The sequence below is a fragment of the Chrysoperla carnea genome, chromosome X (assembly GCF_905475395.1).
Source record: "Chrysoperla carnea chromosome X, inChrCarn1.1, whole genome shotgun sequence".
Classification (NCBI taxonomy): Eukaryota; Metazoa; Arthropoda; class Insecta; order Neuroptera; family Chrysopidae; genus Chrysoperla; species Chrysoperla carnea.
The window spans coordinates 34,011,989-34,032,108 of NC_058342.1; the positions used below are offsets into that span (position 1 = coordinate 34,011,989).

General features: G+C 33.4%; 1 protein-coding gene across 1 annotated transcript in view; it reads left to right on the plus strand.

The window, feature by feature from the left end:
* Positions 1-19,798, plus strand: part of LOC123302580 (muscle calcium channel subunit alpha-1) — a 42,518-nt gene extending 22,720 nt beyond the window's left edge. The window contains exons 17-33 of the mRNA XM_044885561.1: positions 560-651; positions 720-840; positions 911-1,040; positions 1,900-2,066; positions 3,055-3,142; positions 4,535-4,642; positions 10,316-10,368; positions 11,389-12,007; positions 14,103-14,204; positions 14,277-14,465; positions 14,550-14,652; positions 14,927-15,072; positions 15,146-15,980; positions 16,048-16,210; positions 17,880-18,229; positions 18,295-18,425; positions 18,717-19,798. Of these exons, the coding sequence (XP_044741496.1) occupies positions 560-651; positions 720-840; positions 911-1,040; positions 1,900-2,066; positions 3,055-3,142; positions 4,535-4,642; positions 10,316-10,368; positions 11,389-12,007; positions 14,103-14,204; positions 14,277-14,465; positions 14,550-14,652; positions 14,927-15,072; positions 15,146-15,980; positions 16,048-16,210; positions 17,880-18,229; positions 18,295-18,425; positions 18,717-18,938 (3,619 nt within the window). The 3' untranslated portion in view covers positions 18,939-19,798. The remainder of the gene's footprint in view (positions 1-559; positions 652-719; positions 841-910; positions 1,041-1,899; positions 2,067-3,054; positions 3,143-4,534; positions 4,643-10,315; positions 10,369-11,388; positions 12,008-14,102; positions 14,205-14,276; positions 14,466-14,549; positions 14,653-14,926; positions 15,073-15,145; positions 15,981-16,047; positions 16,211-17,879; positions 18,230-18,294; positions 18,426-18,716) is intronic.
* The last annotated feature ends 322 nt before the right edge of the window (positions 19,799-20,120 follow it).

The window sequence follows — 20,120 nt, forward strand, 5'->3', positions numbered from 1 at the left end:
AAGGGGGGACTTCGTGATGAGACAGAACTGATATAAGTATTCCTCCCCCCTCATTGAAGCCACATATTTAACGAGCTCATATCGACAAATTTTTTTTGACGCTACATCTCTGGCGATTTATTGGGGTCAAAGCCCCCCCCCCTTCCCCTTTTAGAACGCGTAATAGACTTACGATTAAGGTTAGGTTAGGTTAGAGTGGCTGTCCTGGAGTGGGACACACTTAGACCATAGAGTCCGTTATGATACCGAAAAAGGGTTGGTTCATCCCCGGCCACTACTCCATAAACCATTTGGAGCTGTTTAAGAACAGCAGGAGAGCTTTGACGTCGATGGACTCCAGGTCGGAGAGGTGGTCAAAAAGAGGCTGGCTCAAGTAAGTCCATCTCCTCATGACAGAGAAGATGAGACATTGTCTCCTCCTCGTCGTGATACACTGCCAGGCCCAGGCGTTCGCTTACGATTAAAGACGCAGTAAAATTTTCAACCTTTCTGAAAGAACCCACTAAAAGCACCCTTGACTGGAGACCTATAATTACCATACTTATTTTTGAATTAACAGTTCGGAACGGGATGACGAAACGGAATCACAAGCTCAAACCAATTATGAAAATGATGAAGGCTATGATGAACCATTAGGTGATCAAGATGATGGTAATTAAAGCGATTTATACGATTTATATAAAAATTCTTTAATAACTGAATCGGATCTGTGTTTCTAGAATACATGGAGGAAGAAATAGAAGGTGCTCGACCTCGCCGAATGTCCGAATTCAACACAGGATCAACAACACAACCTATCCCAGCTGGGTCCTCGTTCTTTATATTTTCCCAGACCAATAGGTAACTAAAATTTATTGAAAAGTAAGCAAAAAAAAAGGAAAAGTTTTAAAAATATTCGTTTTATTTACAGGTTTCGAGTTTTTTGTCATTGGCTTTGCAATCACGGGTATTTTGGTAACTTAATTTTAGTTTGTATCATGATATCATCCGCTATGTTAGCAGCTGAAGACCCAATCAATTCAAATTCACGTCGAAATTTAGTAAGAACATTTTCAACCAATACAGTTTCGAAAACACTGTTCTGGATTAATGACGTCAGGTCGTGAACACATTATCTATATCAAAAGTAGAATAGCCTCGAAAAATTAAAATTTTAGAAACAAAACGTACAAAACTTGGAAGCAGTTCGAAAACTGGATAAATTTGAATTTTGATTTATAATTATTATCCCAAGTTTGTTATTATGTCCCAAGTTTGTAACGCTTAAAAATATTAATGTTACGAACAAAATTTTGGTATAGATGTAGAATCAGCTAATTAGTCCATTTCCGGTTGTCTGTCCGTCAAAAACAAACAGAGATATCAAGCTGAAATTTACAGCGTATTCAAGACGGAAAAAGTGAGGTCGAGTTCGTAAATGAGCAACCGTAGGACCCATCTTGTTAAACCGTTAGAGATAGAACAAAAGTCAAATGTAAAAAATGTTCCTTATAAAAAAATCAACAATTTTTGTTTGAAACATTTTTTCGTAAACATCACTGTTTACCCTTGAGAGCGAAAATTATGCGCAAATTGTATAGTATGTATGTTATGGCTATATCAGTCATTATGTGTCACATTTAATGTGACAATCAACACTTTCTATACATGGTATTACAACAATTAACTCAGTCAATTGTTTGTTTTCACTTGTTTTTGAATAATTTAAGAAAAATTTAATTGAGAAGAAAATATGACATTCCTATTGGAAGCTCTACTGCTCACGAATTGTAGTTACTTTTAGTTATTCTAATATTTTAAAAGATGGCGTTACAGTTGTGTTCACTACCTTACGTCATCGTCATGAAAACAATATTTTGATCAGAATTATGTATTTTATAATTTTTTTCTTAAATTTAGATCCTCGAAAAGTTCGACTACTTTTTCACCAGCGTATTTACAGCGGAATTATTATTAAAAATGATTTCATACGGATTAATTTTACACGATGGTGCATTTTGTCGTTCCGCATTCAATGTATTAGATTTGGTCGTCGTTTTTGTATCATTAATATCAATTTTTATAAAGTATGTCCTATAGATACTGGTGTGTCCCAGAATTTACTGACAATCTGGTGGCTCGATTTCACTCATAATCGATCGTTTGTACCGATTTCGATTGTAAAAACAAAACAAGTATTTTGCATAACTGTTAGTTGTTTTACAAACATTCCGTTATGCAAGACAGACAGCTGAAAGATGTTTAGCGATGACCATGGACGTTGCCTAGGGGGAAGGGGGAGTAAGGGTAGCTGCTCTCCATTAAATTACCGTTTTCCTTAAAGATTTTTCTAAACTAAACCAATTAAATTTTCTAAACTAAAAAAAATCCGATTCATGAATCAGAAATTTCCAATTCAGCCAATCGGAATGAATAGGATTCAATTGTAAAAAAAGTTTTAATTCATTCCCATTGAAATCAATTAAAATTTTGAATCGAAATTTAATTGAAATGAATCGGGTTTAATTGGAAAAAAATTTCCATTTCCATTGGATTGAATTGGAATTCAAGAGGAATAAATTGAAAATTTGAATCGGAATTCAATCGGACTTTTTTATCAGGGCGAACACTCGTCATTAAATCACCTTTCAAACGAAACCAAAAAAATCGAAATCAGTTCATCCGTTTGGGCGCTACGATGACACAGGCAGACAGACAGACACACACACACACATAGCGGTCAGACTTATAACACCCATTTTTTTAGTTCGGAGGTTAATCAAAGACTAAGAAATTATTTTCAAAGAACATTCAAGAGTGTTATGCTTAGCGGAACTGTTTTGTAAAACAACTGATTCAATAATCCGTGTGTGACACATATAACAGCGTATAAAACAATATTTCGGTTATAGCAACTAACTATTGTCATGTCAGAAATCATATACTAGAATAAACTACCTTTCGATGTTTCAAACCTTAAATGATAATGATTGCCCATGAATACTGGGACACCCTGTTTTATACTATAAATTCGAATATTTTATAAATAAATGATTTTTTTGACTGTAATTACAGAACAGCCGCAATATCATTCGTAAAAATTCTTCGTGTTCTACGTGTTTTGAGGCCTTTAAGAGCAATAAACCGAGCAAAAGGCCTTAAGGTAAAACTTAAATTTTATATAATCGTCTGTAAACCACCAAAACCACAATCACTCACAAAAACAAAATTATATTATCGATATCATTGAATTTGAATTATGAACGGAGTCCGTAGACATTCACTTGTATCTTATTAAGCACCGTAGCGCGTAGCCATAAAACGTATACAATACATATCGTATAGACTTCACAGCACACAGCTTCGATAAAAGTTTAAATCGTAAACTATATCTCAATAATTTAATATAAATTATTTCTATTGATAAAAATCAATAAAATGAATCATTCATACCCCTTACGTATCCCCAGACCCCAATCAGGTCTAATGAACTCCATAAATGTTCTTCGTTCGAAACCATCAAAGTAACTGCTTATACTTTATTCCCTGTTTTGAAGAACTGTTCACAAACATCATAGAAAAGTAGTTTCAGTAAAATTGGCAAAATTTTTTTAAATAACTGTTGAAGATATCGAGATAGACGATTAAAGATATAGGTAGTCAGTAAAAGGGCAGATAAAATCTAACAGTGAGGTAGGAAAAGGAAACAATCTAAACAGTAGTCAAAAATTTATCAATTTTTTAAAGGCGAAAGGGGTCGAAGTAATCAATATATATGGATTAACCCAAGAACATATATATATAAGGACATGAAACTCCTATACCGAGCTATAAGCGCTCGTGGCTGAATTTACAGCTCCTATCTGGGCGGGGTCTAGTCATCGGTCGTTGCGTACTTTGTACTGCTCATCAGACTGTCTAAGTAATTGAAAACAATTGAAATTGTTGACAAAAATTGAATACAAGAGACAGTCTGACGCGCAGTACAAAGTACACAACAACCGAGGACTAATCCTCGCCCAGATAGGCGCCATTTTTCCTGCTACCCTCTCCACTCGAGTTTCACGTCCTTATGTGCATATATTCTTAGATCAATCATTAAAATTAGGCAAAATAGGGCCCCACACTCGTACAAAAGAAATTGAAAATGCTTCATTGCGAGAAAATTTTGATCCTCAATGACAATAGGTACTATTGATTTTTTTCGGCGCCTGCTGTCAGTTGATGAAATACTTCATACTTACAAAACAGAACCATCTAGTATCGAGTAGTTGAACTGATGATTTACAAACGACCGAAAGGAGGCCTAGAGAATTTCATTGCCTAGGGGCCCCGACATGATTAATCCAACCCTGAGAACATATATAAAAATTAGCCAACTTAACTGAAACCGAATTCCACAGCCTCATACGATTGTGCCATATTCCTTTTGAGATCACTTCAAAACCATGTTAGTTTATTGTCTACGGATTCTGACCAACATTCTAAAAAAAACAACCGTAATTACAATGCAAAACGAAACTCATTACAGTTAATTTTGATATAATTTATTCAGCATGTAGTACAATGCGTAATAGTTGCGGTTAAAACAATCGGAAACATTGTTTTGGTGACATGTCTACTACAATTCATGTTTGCAGTAATCGGAGTTCAATTGTTTAAGGTAGGAGATGATGATTTTGGAACAAAAAAAAAAACACCCCCTACCAATTTTTAATTAAATGTGTTCGTAATTTGTTTTTTTTTTCTTTTGTTTTTTTGTTTTATCTTTTTGTTTTTGTTTTTTTTTTTAATAAACAAATGCACCTTTGAGTCTCTCTCAATTTGCCCAATATGTGTACTCCCAAGTAATATTTTTATTTCCTAATGCCTCGTATCTTAAAAACCAGTGTGAGTTCAAATTTATAGGATGTCTTGTTAAAAAAACGGAGATGTAAAGATGACATCTTTTAAACTCCGATTCTTTTTGAGACATTCGCTACTATCATAGCCTCAATACTGACATATTTAAGGTTATGATAACAAAAAGGAAAACGTCTAGCGACAGTCAAATTTTTGGAACCTAAACATGATAGTTAATACTTTTACAAGTATTACTTCAGAAAAATCTGATCTGAAATTATTTTGAGGGTTCCGTCATTAAAAAAGAACTGCAAAATAGTTTAGGGGATACAATCCTAAGAAGAAGTCCATTATAGTTTTTGGATCCGATAAACTGTTAATGAGATACGGCTTCAAGTTATACTTTTTTAACTATGCAGAGATGTCGAAAATAAAATTTTTGCAGAGATCTCACCAATATTAGCAAAAAAATCAAATATATTTCTGGATGAAATCAATCTGAATTATCATTAAAAAAAATCCCTGAGCACGCTTGACTATTTTCCAAACTTGAACAGGACCATTACCCAGCTAAGCCAAGTTTGTCTATTCCTTCCATTTTTCTTCTATTTCATTGCTACTTTTGATACATGGCTGCTAATTTGCCACTGACCAAGACTACCAAACATCTCAGAATGAACGTCGGCAAAGTTTAATGTCTTGATGTGGATGCTGCGCCATCAAGACATTCCAAAAATGGCCCAGGCTCACAGACTACTCCTGAATGGAAATAGAGTCAAAAAAGGTCAATATTAAGTGAAGAGGGAAACGTATTTCTGACACTGCAAAGCACATATAGTCAAAATACAATCGAAAGTCTTCCGGAATGATTATCTCCCTGCCAAGTCTGCCTATACTCACCGCCCGAGTTCTCGCTATGAGAAGATTGATAGCATATTTTGGTCAGCCATTCTTTTACGACCTTTCGAAGGTAAAACCGTTCAACGTTAAATATGAATAGCTCTGAATGCTTCAATCGTTTTCAACTAGGAATGAATGAGATTTTCGATTCCATCAATAGAAAATTTAAGATTTTTCTAAGATCAAAATTGTGTTTAGGTACCAAATTTTTCTATCACGAGACGTTTGTAAGAAATGAACTGTTTTTTGTTTTCGTTTTCTTTTGTTTTGTTTAATTTTTTATAGTTTTTTATTTAAAACAAAGATGGCAATTCGTTAACAGTTACAGAAGAATATTAACCAATTGTGATTTGTGTGTTGTGTCATTGTGACCTTATATTTTAAAAAAACCAAAAATATGTTGGCGCCACAAGTATATCAGTAATCAGTAATCAGTATATCCATTTTGAATAAGAACCACAATTAAAAACTAATACGCATGTTTTTGGAATGTGTTTTTTATTATACCGCTAAAATCAAATTTATTGTTTTATTTTCTGGCATTTTTTTTAATTTTGTTTACCGTAGACGAATTCATTCGTATCAATGGAGGGGAGATTACCTAATAATATAAACTTTCTCCCCTTGCACCTTTTAAGTAATATATAGATGTTTAAATGGATATGCGCACACTCAAGCCTATTCTACAATTGAATATGTATGTCGTTTGATGAGTGCGCAATATAAACGCATGCGCAATATAAACTATATTTGACATTTGAGTAATATGGCGTAGGTACCGAAATATAAACCATCATACTGTCCATCAGGGCTATGTCTTTGTCATTCGTATATTAAAGACATAGCCCTGATGGACAGTATGAATGTTTGGTGGCTTGTATTTAGGATCAGATCTATTTGCTACAATTAAAATATGTTTTATACAGCACATGCGTTCTACACACCCATAGAGCTACATACGACTTGTAGAATAGGCTTCAACAAGCGAAAAAAAAACACACACTTTTTAATTTTGAATGTGCCTGATCACATAAAAAACATTTTTGGTAATTTTAGGACAATGATACAATTTTCCAAGGTACAACTCATATTTTCATAATAATATTTTTCTCGCATTCATAACGATATAAAAAAAATTTAATATCTCATTTATCACATAACGAAATCAAAATTGATTGGCTTATAGGACTCTCTTAATGGCGAAAATGCTATTTTGGTGTTCGGCATCAATTAGTAGCTTTGGTTTTTTTTTTCCTTTTTTAAGTAAGCTACTAGTTTCAAAATCGTTATTATTTTTTTTATAAATATTTTTTTATTTAAAGCCATTAGGCAACTCAGGGGTGCATTTGATTTAATTAAAATAATAAAATCGCTGATCATCAAAATAGTTGAAAAAGAATCCGATTACTGACAAAAATCTAAACAATTTTACTATCATTCTCTCAAATCACGGCTTTTTTAACACTCAAAAATTCATTTATATTTCTCAGACATCTGGTGATAAAATATTTAACTAAATATACTTAAGAATGACCTGGTCACCTGGTGCTTAAATTTTACTCTATAATAAAAGCAATTCTAAATTGGTATTAGATAAGTAGTTTTTATGAAAGTAGGTTAAAGTTCTTCATTTCTAGACTTTTAGAGCATAAAAACTTCACTTTAAAATAAATTTAACCTCACATAATGGCTGCATCCAACCGAAGTCAATCATACTGAGTGGAAAGATAGTACTGGCACCTTATGTATCTAAAAACTAGAATTGGCATATTTAGGGGTGCCGGTACTACCTTTTCTTAGTCAGCGCTCAATAAATCAACTAAGCGATCACTTCAGCTAAGCGCAGCCACTATAGGAACAATATATATTCACAGATAAATCTAACATTACTGATCGCACAAACAGGAGTGGATTTAAAAATTTCACAGGCATAATATTCTAAAAACTCGGATTTTGTTAAAGGGATTGTAAAATTTTAAATATAGGCAGTAAAACCTGCCTTCAGGAGTATAAATCTGGCATTATTGTGCCTGAGAATAAAGTCACTATTCCCACCTCATTCTTAAAAAAAAAAATCAGAGTTTTTAGGATTTTGTAAAGAATATTCCTGAAAAATTTCATCTGCTTTAGCTCTGAATATTTAGTGAAGTATTCGAAGGTTAAAAATGAATGTGTTAATAAAAAGTCACCAAAATTACAATTTTTATGTGGACCATCCGATTTGAAAAAATAAAATTAAAAAACACATAATATTTCGTCTGAAATTTTCCAGTATGTTGTGAAGTGTGTCATTGTCGCAATCAAAACCATTGGCAATATTATGTTAGTTACATATCTGCTACAGTTTATGTTCGCAGTTATTGGAGTACAACTGTTCAAGGTAAAAACTAAACTCATTTTTAAAAACTCAACTAAAAATTATGTAAATTAAAAAAAAAATTCTATTTCTAAAATTTATCAAAACACAATTTCACAATATTTCTTTTTTTTTCTAGACGTATCTTTTCTTAGTCTTCAATTCGCATGTGTTATATTTTTATGTACAGAAATATATTTTATTGGAAAATGTTCAATATATAAAATTTTCGAGGGAATTTAATATAAATATGTATTTTTAAAGACATTCAAATCCAGGCTCTTGTTACAGAATGAAGAAGAGGAAAAAACGATCTTCTCTCTCTCTTCTCTGTCATTTCCAGCTCTTTCTATAAGGAGATGGGCTTAAGCCAGTCTATCTTTGGCAACCTCTCTGACACTTAAGTCCGCTGACGTCAAGGCACTCCTCTTATTCTTAAGTAGCTGCAAATGGTTCATGGAGTAACGACCGGGAGTGGGTCAAACTTTTTTCGAATATCACAACGGACTCGCCGGTCTAAGGTTCCCCACTCCAGGACAACCACTCTAAACTTACAAGGACAAGTATTTAGCAACTTATAGCATAGAATAAGCAAGCACATATGATTTCGTAAAGCCAACAATAGTGGCGCTGTTATCGTTGCGTTGTTAGTTCATCTAATTTGAACTATAATGCCTTAAAAAGGAAATTAAGGAGGTTCCCCTGTGTGACAGCCCAGGAATTGTTTTTGACAAAGATCTCCTTACATAAATTGCAACTAAATTCATTCTGTAAGCATAGATATTAGCAGCCGTGTTATTAGAATGTGGTTCCGGGAATGTGGTTTCTCTGTGAAACGAACTTCACAAAGAGTCTCAAATCTCACTCCAGTGGAGGGATGTCGCTAGCGGATAATAGAATTTCACGAGTCTCTCTCATCTTGATTTTAATGTCTTTATAAAATTACAAACTTAAAAGGGAAAAATAATGGTGGTATAAATAAATAAATGAAGGGAGAGAGAGAGGTGGGGGGGGGGTTATTAAATGTCAAAATCACAATGTATATAACAAAAAGGCTTATTTTTCGTTTTAGTAAAAATTTTGATAAACTTTTGTCATAACATAGTTTTTAGTTACAACTTTTTAGAAGCTAAGGCATAAAAAAAAATTGTATCATTTTCAAATTTTAAGGCACATTCTTACTATATATATTATTTTTGTTTATGGTTCGGGGTAGTTTTGGTATGATATCGTAATCGTATGGCATGGTCCATGGTCTATGGTCCCCACCCATGACCCACCATGGTAAATCAAAAGTGTATCGAATCAAATTATATTATTGTGACACCTGACCCCAAAAAAATAATCTTGGATTTTGGATTCAAAGCATGACTAGCCATTGCATGTGATTTTTAATCCCAATTTTATGGATAAAACATATTTATTCACACACACGCCAAGCATGAACTCTCATCACACCTTTTGTTTTGTTTTTTTTTTTCTTTTTTGGACGTATTTTTGAACGAAATTTTCGAATACTTTGGGTATTGTTATTGAAATAAATACCACGATACTCGAAATAAAATTGTATATTAAGAAATTCTATTTAAAAAATACAATTAAAAAATATACAACAGACTGTCGCTAAATATCGATATTTCGATTGCAACGCAATCATCGTCAGTAGCTAAATTTACTCATATAACACATTACAAATATTTTGCAAAAAATTAGTGGGTTTGAAAAATTCTTTTATCGCTGTCAATTTATCTAAAGGTCGCTATCATTTGTGAAATGGGTGCGTCCAAGTTCGCTATAACCGACGAGAATTGTTTTATAGGTTGACTTTTAATAGTTGTCCATTTTATCAATTCAGAGTCAGGTATAGGACCTTCATTCCAGTTCAAAGTGTTATTGCCTGCCTTGTGGATTAAAATACTTTCGTAAGCATCTTGTTGTATTAATTTTATTTCGAGTATCGTGGTATTTATTTCAATAACTATATCTCAACTCGAAGTCAACAAAAATTCATCTTAAACTTTTTTTATATTCGAAATGATCTTTCAAAAATATTCAAAAGTTTTTAACTTTTTTTTATTTCCCGATTTAAAAAATAAAAGCAGGTCATGAACCCTGTTAATTGCCAGAAAATATGACAAATATGTCCAAGTTTTAATCCATGTTTGGAAACATGTTACAATTCTAATATCAATTTTCGATAATATTTTCAAATCAATCACTATAAGTTGATTTTTTCAGGGGAAATTTTTTACATGTAACGATGGATCGAAAATGACGGAAGAGGAATGCCAGTAAGTGATTACTGAAAAAGTTTAGTTTGATGCATTTCATGGAAGGTAGTTCTCAAGAAAATATGTTTTTAAGAAATGTGATTTTGAAAACGCTGTAAAAAAATCCCACAATTTTTTTTCAATTACTCTTTTATTATCAGACCAAATAAAAAAAGTATTTAAATTAAGTCTCCGTGCCCTAGACAAGCAATTTTGGTAAACCAAGTATGTAATCCTACTAAATTAAGGTCATACTTTTCAAATTTGTCATCAAAATTAACCTAGCTCTAATAAGTTTCAAGAATGTGCGGTCTGGTCCTGGAATTAAGCACATAAGTGATAGCTAGCGAAAAACTGACATCACAACTGAAAAGACTGACCCAAAAATAGTGGGTTTCAAAAAAAATTCCAATAAGATCGGATAAAATTTGCCTGTGTTATCAAAATAATTAAATTTTTGAACTTGATGACGTCATCAAAATCCAAAAAATTTAATTTTGCTCTATCACATCCAAATTTTATCCAATTTTGATAAACCAAGTATGTAATTCTACTAAATTTGGGTCATAATTTTCAAATTTATGATCAAAATTAACCTAGCTCTATTAGGTTTTAAGAATGTGGAGGCATGGTCCCGGAATTAAGCATATGGGTGAAAGCTAGCGAAAAACTGACATCACAGCTGAAAAGAATGACCCAAAAATAGTGGGTTTCAAACAAAATTCCAATAAGATCGGATAAAATTTGCCTGTGTTATCAAAATAATTAAATTTTTAACTTGATGACGTCATCAGAATCCAAAAAATTTAATTTTGCTCTATCACATCCAAATTTTATCCAATTTTGATAAACCAAGTATGTAATTCTACTAAATTTGGGTCATACTTTTCAAATTTGTCATCAAAATTAAGTTAGCTCTATTAGATTTCAAAAATGTGGAGGCAGGGCGTCCCTGAATTTTGAATCGTAAATTTTTTGGGAACTACCAAGATTATAAAATGAAAATGATATTAAGATGAGATTGTATGTTTAATCTTTTAGCGGTACATATTTGGAATTTGAGAAAGGTGACGTTGACAAACCAAAAATAGAGGAACGTGAATGGACCCAAAATCGTTTCCACTTCGATGACGTGGCGAAGGCAATGTTAACCTTATTCACAGTATCAACGTTTGAAGGTTGGCCAAATCTACTGTACGTGTCGATTGATTCGAACGAAGAAGATTATGGACCAATACATAATTTTCGACCAATTGTCGCCGCATATTACATCATCTATATAATTATAATTGCCTTCTTCATGGTGAATATATTCGTCGGTTTCGTTATCGTTACATTCCAGAATGAAGGTGAACAAGAGTATCGTAACTGTGAATTGGATAAGAATCAACGTAATTGTATAGAATTTGCGCTAAAAGCGAAACCAGTACGTCGTTACATACCGAAACATCGAATCCAGTATAAAGTTTGGTGGTTTGTCACCTCCCAACCGTTTGAGTATACAATTTTTATACTTATTATGATCAATACAATTACATTGGCCATGAAATTTTATCGACAGCCAGATTTTTATACGGAAGCATTAGATGTTCTCAATATGATATTTACTGCTGTATTCGCATTGGAATTCGTATTTAAATTGGCTGCATTTAGATTTAAGGTAAACGAAAAGGTTCCAGTCCACCAAGACAAAGGAAATTGAAAAGATGCAAGCAAGACCATCATTGGTGACGTCATCCAAAACACCCCCCACTATGTCGAAGTGATTGGAATATCTAATAAAAGAGGCCGAGCTCGTCAACTTGCTATGGCCACAGGCTGGGAGGTTGCGGATTCTAATTCAGGCAGCGGTAGTGTGAATAAAAAAGCTAATGGGGCTGTAAATTGAACACACTGTTGTCGCTTGGATAAGAACGAAGTAATCGACTCCACCCACATCATAAATGTAATTGTTTATATTCAAATGGTTAAAAATGATGATGTGGGTGGCCTCTGTTAGAGACTTATATGTCCGAGGAACGGACGTAAAACCCAATTATTATTATTACAAAAAGTGATTGTGACCGAAAACCATCACTAATCATTCATGGTTATGGCTATATCGAAAACCGATATTCTTTAAAACGATGAATTGGTTCGATTATAACCATCAATCAGCCTCACTGACAACAAATTGGCCAACATAGCGACTAACCATCACTACAATAATGAACTGAACCATTATTTTAGTAATTAATATCTTTTAAATTACTTAAAATTAATTAATAAAAGTACAAATTCAGTGAGAGAATTTCAAAATTCATTTCTAAAACGAAAATCAAAATTTTTAAACGGACGTCACGTCATAGTATGTGGCCTGTCAGACTTGTTGACATACTGTACTGTATTAATTACTTATATTATCATATTTAAAAAAAATTTGATTGTGATTACGTGAAAAATACCTATTTCTCGAAGCTTATCAAACTTTTATAGATCAAAATCACTTCGCCAGAGTGATTCACATTACTAACCATTTAATCCCGTAATACCATTGAAACGTTATCGTCACCATGTGTGGTTCGAAAATTTAATAGACACGTCTATTCTCTTTACTTCGTCTTGAGTGAACCAGAACCTTTAATAATCCTAACGCCGGATTAACTATCCTATTTCATGTTGAGAGAAAAATATGGAACTTATGCTCACATCAAAAATTATCCAGTTTTTTTAGAAATTTTCATGGGTTTTTCAGAGAATCACAGCTTTTAGAAATTCATTAGATTTACAGTTAAATTAAGGTCAAATTATTAGTTGTTCTTAGATCAAATATGCATATATGTAATCGACTCACCGAGAATTTACGAAAAAAGAAACATACTCAAATCCTTTGTTTCTCGTTTACTTGCAGAAATTTCTGTATATTTCCACTTTTTTCAAAATGGCAGATGCCGATTCAATAGGCCTTTTCATCATGTCATAAGCGCAAGTGCAGAGTTTATTTTTTCGTACTGACAGCAATAAGTAGGACTAAGATAGAAGATATTTGTTATTCATTTTATCACATTGGTTATAAATCATTTAGTACGAAACAAATGTGAATCGTGATTTTAAAATGAAAAGCCCTATCGACAAGCAAATTCCATTACCCAGAAAACATAGAAAATGGACAACTGAACATTAGGATAGTTCAATAAACCGCGAGTCTACCTGTGAACACTTAAACCTAATCCAATCCATCTGAACCTTTTGAACCAAACGGGATCTAAAGAAGTCCCTCGGATTCCTTACCTAAATTACGAGTAAGATAGTGACAACCTAACATACGAGTAAGACAGAGAGACAACATTTTTTTTCTACCTATCTCATTATTATTAGAGAAACTGAGATAGGTAGAAGAGTTGTATACCCGTCTTGCTTCCTCCTCTATGAGTAATGCGGACTTGAATAAAGAGACATACAATAAAGTTATAACAATGGTGACTTCGACTTAAAATAACTCGCCCATACCTGGATTTGGCAACGCTATAGAATCGAAAGTAATATTTCACTCACATTTCACATGATTGCCACAAAATTAATCTTAAATTTCGTTTCAATACTTAGCGCGGATAAAAATGAGTATAAGTTCTTTATTTAGAAAAACAAAATTTTTAACTAACACAACTAACCTTCTTTTTCTTTGATTGGCTGGAAGCGAATGATATCCAACAACAAAATTCTGGCGTTAAGATTGACTTAGTTTCGTTCAAAAATTAAAACAATTTCTCTTTTAGAATTATTTCGGCGATGCATGGAACGTATTCGATTTTATCATTGTTTTGGGAAGTTTTATTGATATTGTTTACTCGGAGGTGAACGTAAGTACTGGGGAAACTGTAAGTATCGTCAGCAACACCCAACTTATTGTTAACTATGAATTTATCTCCAATTTTAATGCTTACCAATAGCCTGGATCAAATTTCATTTCTATAAACTTTTTTCGATTGTTTCGTGTGATGAGATTGGTTAAATTGCTGAGTCGAGGGGAAGGTATTCGCACACTTCTATGGACGTTTATCAAATCATTTCAAGCGCTGCCATATGTAGCTTTATTAATAGTAATGCTATTTTTTATCTACGCCGTAATTGGAATGCAGGTATTCGTATTGCGTCTTTATTTATCCAAAAACAATATTTATCCGTATTTTTCTTATTCACGTTTTTCTATTCTATTTGCAAAGGTATTCGGAAGAATAACTCTGGATCCAGAAACTGCCATTCATAGAAATAATAATTTTCAAACGTTTCCACAAGCTGTTCTCATTTTGTTCCGATCTGCCACAGGTATTCAATTTATTTTATATGTACAATACTAAACCGATTTGAATTTGACTATAAAACTACAAAAATATATAATATATTGTGTGCAAGTGATGCTTATAAATTTGATAATATAGATGTCGCTCTTCAATCATCAATACTCTAACATCTCGGGTTTTGATCCTGATAATCAGGAACTTTAAAAATATCAGAACTCCAAAATACTTCTATATAATATATATTCGGAGATGACCCTTCCCATTTGGGATTAATCGATCACATTTTGAAATGATTCTAGGAGAAGCATGGCAAGACATCATGTTAGATTGTTCAGCTCGTGACGAAGTAAAATGTGATCCTAGATCAGATGATAAATCTTCCACCTGTGGATCGGATATTGCCTTTCCATATTTCATTTCATTTTATGTTTTATGCTCATTTTTGGTAAGTAATTTCTCTATTTGGCAAACGCTCACACGGATAATTATTTAAAAATTTGTGATTGGTTATGTTTCAGATTATCAATTTATTCGTAGCGGTTATTATGGATAACTTCGATTATTTAACAAGAGATTGGTCTATTTTGGGGCCACATCATTTAGATGAATTCATTCGATTGTGGAGTGAATATGATCCAGACGCCAAAGGACGTATCAAACATCTAGATGTTGTAACACTCTTACGTAAAATATCACCACCTCTAGGGTTCGGTAAACTATGTCCTCATCGCGTCGCTTGTAAACGTTTAGTTTCGATGAACATGCCTTTAAATAGTGACGGTACTGTATTGTTTAATGCAACGCTTTTCGCAGTCGTAAGAACATCGTTACGTATCAAAACTGAGGGTAACATCGACGATGCAAATGCTGAGTTACGTGCAGTTATCAAAAAAATATGGAAACGTACAAGTCCAAAACTTTTGGATCAAGTTGTTCCACCACCGGGAGTGGATGATGAAGTGACTGTTGGTAAATTTTATGCAACATTTTTAATTCAAGACTACTTCAGACGATTTAAGAAACGCAAGGAGCAAGAAATGAAGGATGGGGCACAAGAACATAACACAGTGACGTTACAAGCTGGCTTACGTACTCTACATGAAGCGGGTCCCGAATTAAAACGTGCTATTTCGGGTAATTTAGAAGAATTGATTGATGATAATCCAGAACCATCGCATAGGCGAAATCATTCACTATTCGGTAGTGTATGGTCTTCAATGAGACGTGGGCATGCTAATTTTAATCGTGGCCGATCGTTACAAGTAAATGCAGCTAGGAATCAAATGAAACCATCTCCAGCAAACAGTGTGGAATATATGCCTTACAATTCACTTCAAAGAGCTGTTACTGAAGGTAAGACCTGAATCAAATGTTTCCTACTGTATTCGTTATTTATTCCTGTATCTGTACTCTCTTGCAGGAATGAATCATATAACTTCAATGACAAAAAATGTTATTGGACAAACTAGAAATAGTTCGATGTCATTGCAGGATGGTATGAAAGTTCGAAGTGAAGAGGCGATTCCCTTGCATTCTTTAAATGTTTACAACAAAGACGTCGATAGAAATTATCAGGTTCTCGAGTAAGTTCACCATTCAGAATATTTTTTAAACTACAGTCAAAATCGATCATAACAACATCGATTATAACTTACAATACCGTTCTTACGACCAATTGGGGAGGATGAACATTATTAAATCAGTTATGGTCCGGGAGTTATAACCGGGTAATTTTCACGTGAAATTAAAATTTTCAATCTACCTTTTCAAGAAATTGTAGTTTGACTGTTTATCTTGGGCGATAAAGTCTGATAACTCTTACTTTTGTTGTTATTTTTTGGGGTACTTGACTCACATGGTAACCGGGTAATTTTCACGTGAAATTATAGCTTTCAACATACCCGTGCGCAAGGAAGGTATTTTGGGGGTCAAAATCCCTCCCATTGAGAATCTGTCCACATAAATTTTGAATCTACAATATGAGAACGAGATCAGATAACCATTCGCTCGTCAAAAAATTCGAAATGAGGCCCAATTTATGCTCCAACTTGTCTTTTGACTGATGGGCTTTCAGTTTTCGATTCAGAAGAACGATTTTTAATGTTCTACTAATGATATTTATCTCAAAAGGGAAATGATAACGATCTGGAATACTTCTTATTCCAGATCGTTTGTGGATGGCTTCAATGTGGTTATAGCCGGTTTTGACTGTATTTAAAATTCATTCGGCATATTTTTGAAACTATTTTAAAATAATTAAAGCAAATCAAATTTTTTTAAAGTCGACTTCTGTTTTCATCTAACGAATACTTTATAACTTGTTTTTTTGTTTTAAAATTTCTTATATAATTTACTCAACTTTCTCTATTGGTGCTTTAAAATGTTTTGGATCAATTCAATCAATGATCATATTTATTCAGTTTGACTTATAAAAACAATTTCAGAAACGCTGGTGCCAGTAATTATTTACATCCGAACTACATGGGTAAGATATCAAAACAAACTTGACTTTACAAGTGTTCTCAGAGTGTACTTTATACATACCACTGCTAGTACTAGTACTACTTGACTTCCCCTCCAAAATCAACTAATAACTCTGTATAATGTTTTTAGTGGTTTGAATTAACAAAACATAAAAAATAAAAAAATAAAAAAAACTTCATCAAAAATCAACTCAAATCTTTATCTTAAAGCACCACAAGGACAAATAAGATACAAAATCAACCAATCAAACGCTTTGTTTTCTTGAAATCTTTAAAATACATTTTTTCAGTTAATACTTAAGCACGTTTCGACGTATGAGAATTCAAAAAATTTTCTAACCAAATTTATCCTATTAATCTTCTAGAAGGTTCATCGAAGTAGAAAGTTCATTTCGTTTACTCGAATTATTTGTATCTGTAAAACCCTACAAAAATTCAGATATAGTAGATTCGAGTGCGAAATTTTGAACCAATTCAGATTGAGACAAGCCCAAGGAGAGATCAGGGATTAGGTGGAAATTAAAGAGATATCAGAAAGTCAGGAATGATGAAAGAGGGGTGCAAGATTGGCTACATTTTATATAAGATGTTTTGAAGTAATTCGATGAGCCTTTTTTTAATTTTGATAGAAAATTTTTTGGTAGTCAATTCGATACGCGAAACGATAGATGCTGTACTATAAAGTTTTTCAGTTCTCTGGCTATGTGCTCTGTGTTTTTTGTGTTATTTTGTTTTCGCAATTGTTGCATGCTTGGATCTCCTCCCGTAGGCTACAAGGAGATTGCTACTCAGAGTTGATGCCACCCACACCGCCTCCAAGACGAGTTGTGCTTCGAGGTGGTGATAGTCCATCCCCCACAAATACTGCTGCTGTGCCCGTCACCAATGCGAATACAGTTGCAGTTGGACAGACGGGCACAGGAACAAATGGTAATGGGGCAAACAGCTTCACTAGAATTGCAAGTGGGTTGAAAATAGCACAAGCGCAAGCAATGGCTGTTGCTGGCCTTTTTCCTGAGACTGTGGACGCTCTTGTATTACAACCACATGCTAACAAAATATTGGGCAGGCATGGTATATGCTCATTTTTAAGCCATAGAGCCTCTTTTCATGGAAAAGGTTTGCTATATTCAAAATCTACATCCGTCAAACACAATCCTTCATTTGTTTTCTCTTGAATCTAGGTGCAACGGGTAATGAACCGAATGGTAATCTAGGTATTGAAAGGTTAACGCATTCATTGCCGGGCAGTCCAGCTGATCGGAAACCAATTCCATTTGAAGTGGTTGGTTCTGCAGAAAGTTTAGTTGGACGAGTAAGTACATCCAGTTTTGTAATAATTTCACATTTAGGTCACCCCTTCCACTATGTATTTTTTATGAATCGATTATAATAAGTAGGTTAATTATCTCGAGTTATAATCGAGTAGGATAATTATCTCGTAAATTAGGCCTCAGATCCAAAGAACATTTTCGTCTTTTTTTTTATCAACTTATTCAGGAAGCGAAAGTTCTACAGTCAATAATAGAACAACCTGTATAAATACGGTATTCTAAAGGCATACAGAATTTGTAAAATCTAAGTAATCAATGTTGTTTAATTTTAGGTGCTGGCAGAACAAGGTTTGGGTAAATATTGTGATCCAGATTTTGTGAAATATACCTCCCGTGAAATGCAGGAAGCCTTGGACATGACTCAAGAAGAAATGGATCAAGCTGCTCATCAGTTATTGTTGCGTGAACGGCAACGGCGTGCATTGCAACAAGGTGTCCCAGCCTTAGCAGCACCACCCGATTTAATCAACACAAAAGATTCGTCACGTTTATAGCATAACCCAAAGTCTTTAATTCAAGTTGCATAAAGATAAGACTTAGTGTCTCACGAGTGTTTAAAAATATTTTTTAAAAATTTTGTGAAAGAAAATTTTTGAGCGTCCATAATCATTATTTTTTAAGTGATATAAACATTAATGAGAACTTTAGGTATATGAAATCAAATTTCATCGTCTCCATTCCTAGATCAATTCTTCTATTATAAATACACATTTCAACTGCAATGTAGTCATGCGAATTATCGATACGAATTATCTACACTTCGATATACTTCTTAGCAAATTCGATAACATTTTAAAAAACATCCACTTTTGTTGATTATTAGGTTAGGTTAGGTTAGAGTAGCTGTCCTAGGGTGGAACACGCTAAGACCATGGGGTCCGTTGTGATATCGAGAAAGGGTTGGCCCATCCCCGGCCACTACTCCATGAACTATTTTGAGCTGTTTAAAAACAGCAGGAGTGCTTTGACGTCAATTGACTTTAGCGCAAAAAGAGGCTGGTTCTAATAACTCTATCTCCTCATGGAAAGAGTTGGATAGTGACAGAGAAGATGAGACATCATCTCCTAACCCTCCACATTGTGTGAGCTCCTGCAATAGTCGTTCAGCATGCCTGCTGCCTAGCCAGTGGAATGTAATTGCCGTAACAATTTTGCTAATAGAGGCACTTGGAAGGGATATTAAATCTTCGGAACACCTAAGATTGTACTCAGATTAAAATCGATCCGCTTTTTAGGCGACATTTCCGAAATTACTTGCTCAATCATTAAACAAGCGAAAGTTTTGAATTTTTTTGGAACAAAATTACTTGATTTTATCGAAGTAGGAAATAAAATGACTACATTTTAGTTTAAAAGAAAAAAAGTATTTATAAAATAAAAATCGATCTAAGAATTGGTATGAAAATTGAAATTTTATAATATAAATATATAAGTATAAGTGACTCAAACTCAAATTTTTTTGAGACGTCTCATATTGTCAGTGTAAAAGTGTTTGTGTTAAATTTAATGACTTTAAAATGATAAATCCACAAATATTTCAAATTTAGAAACATTTTTAAAAATATTCTCAAACTCTTATTTAATTCAAATATTAACAAACAAAAAATTTAAAATAACAAATACTACTCAAAATGAAAATCAACTCAAATCAACAAAAATCATTATTACGATTACCT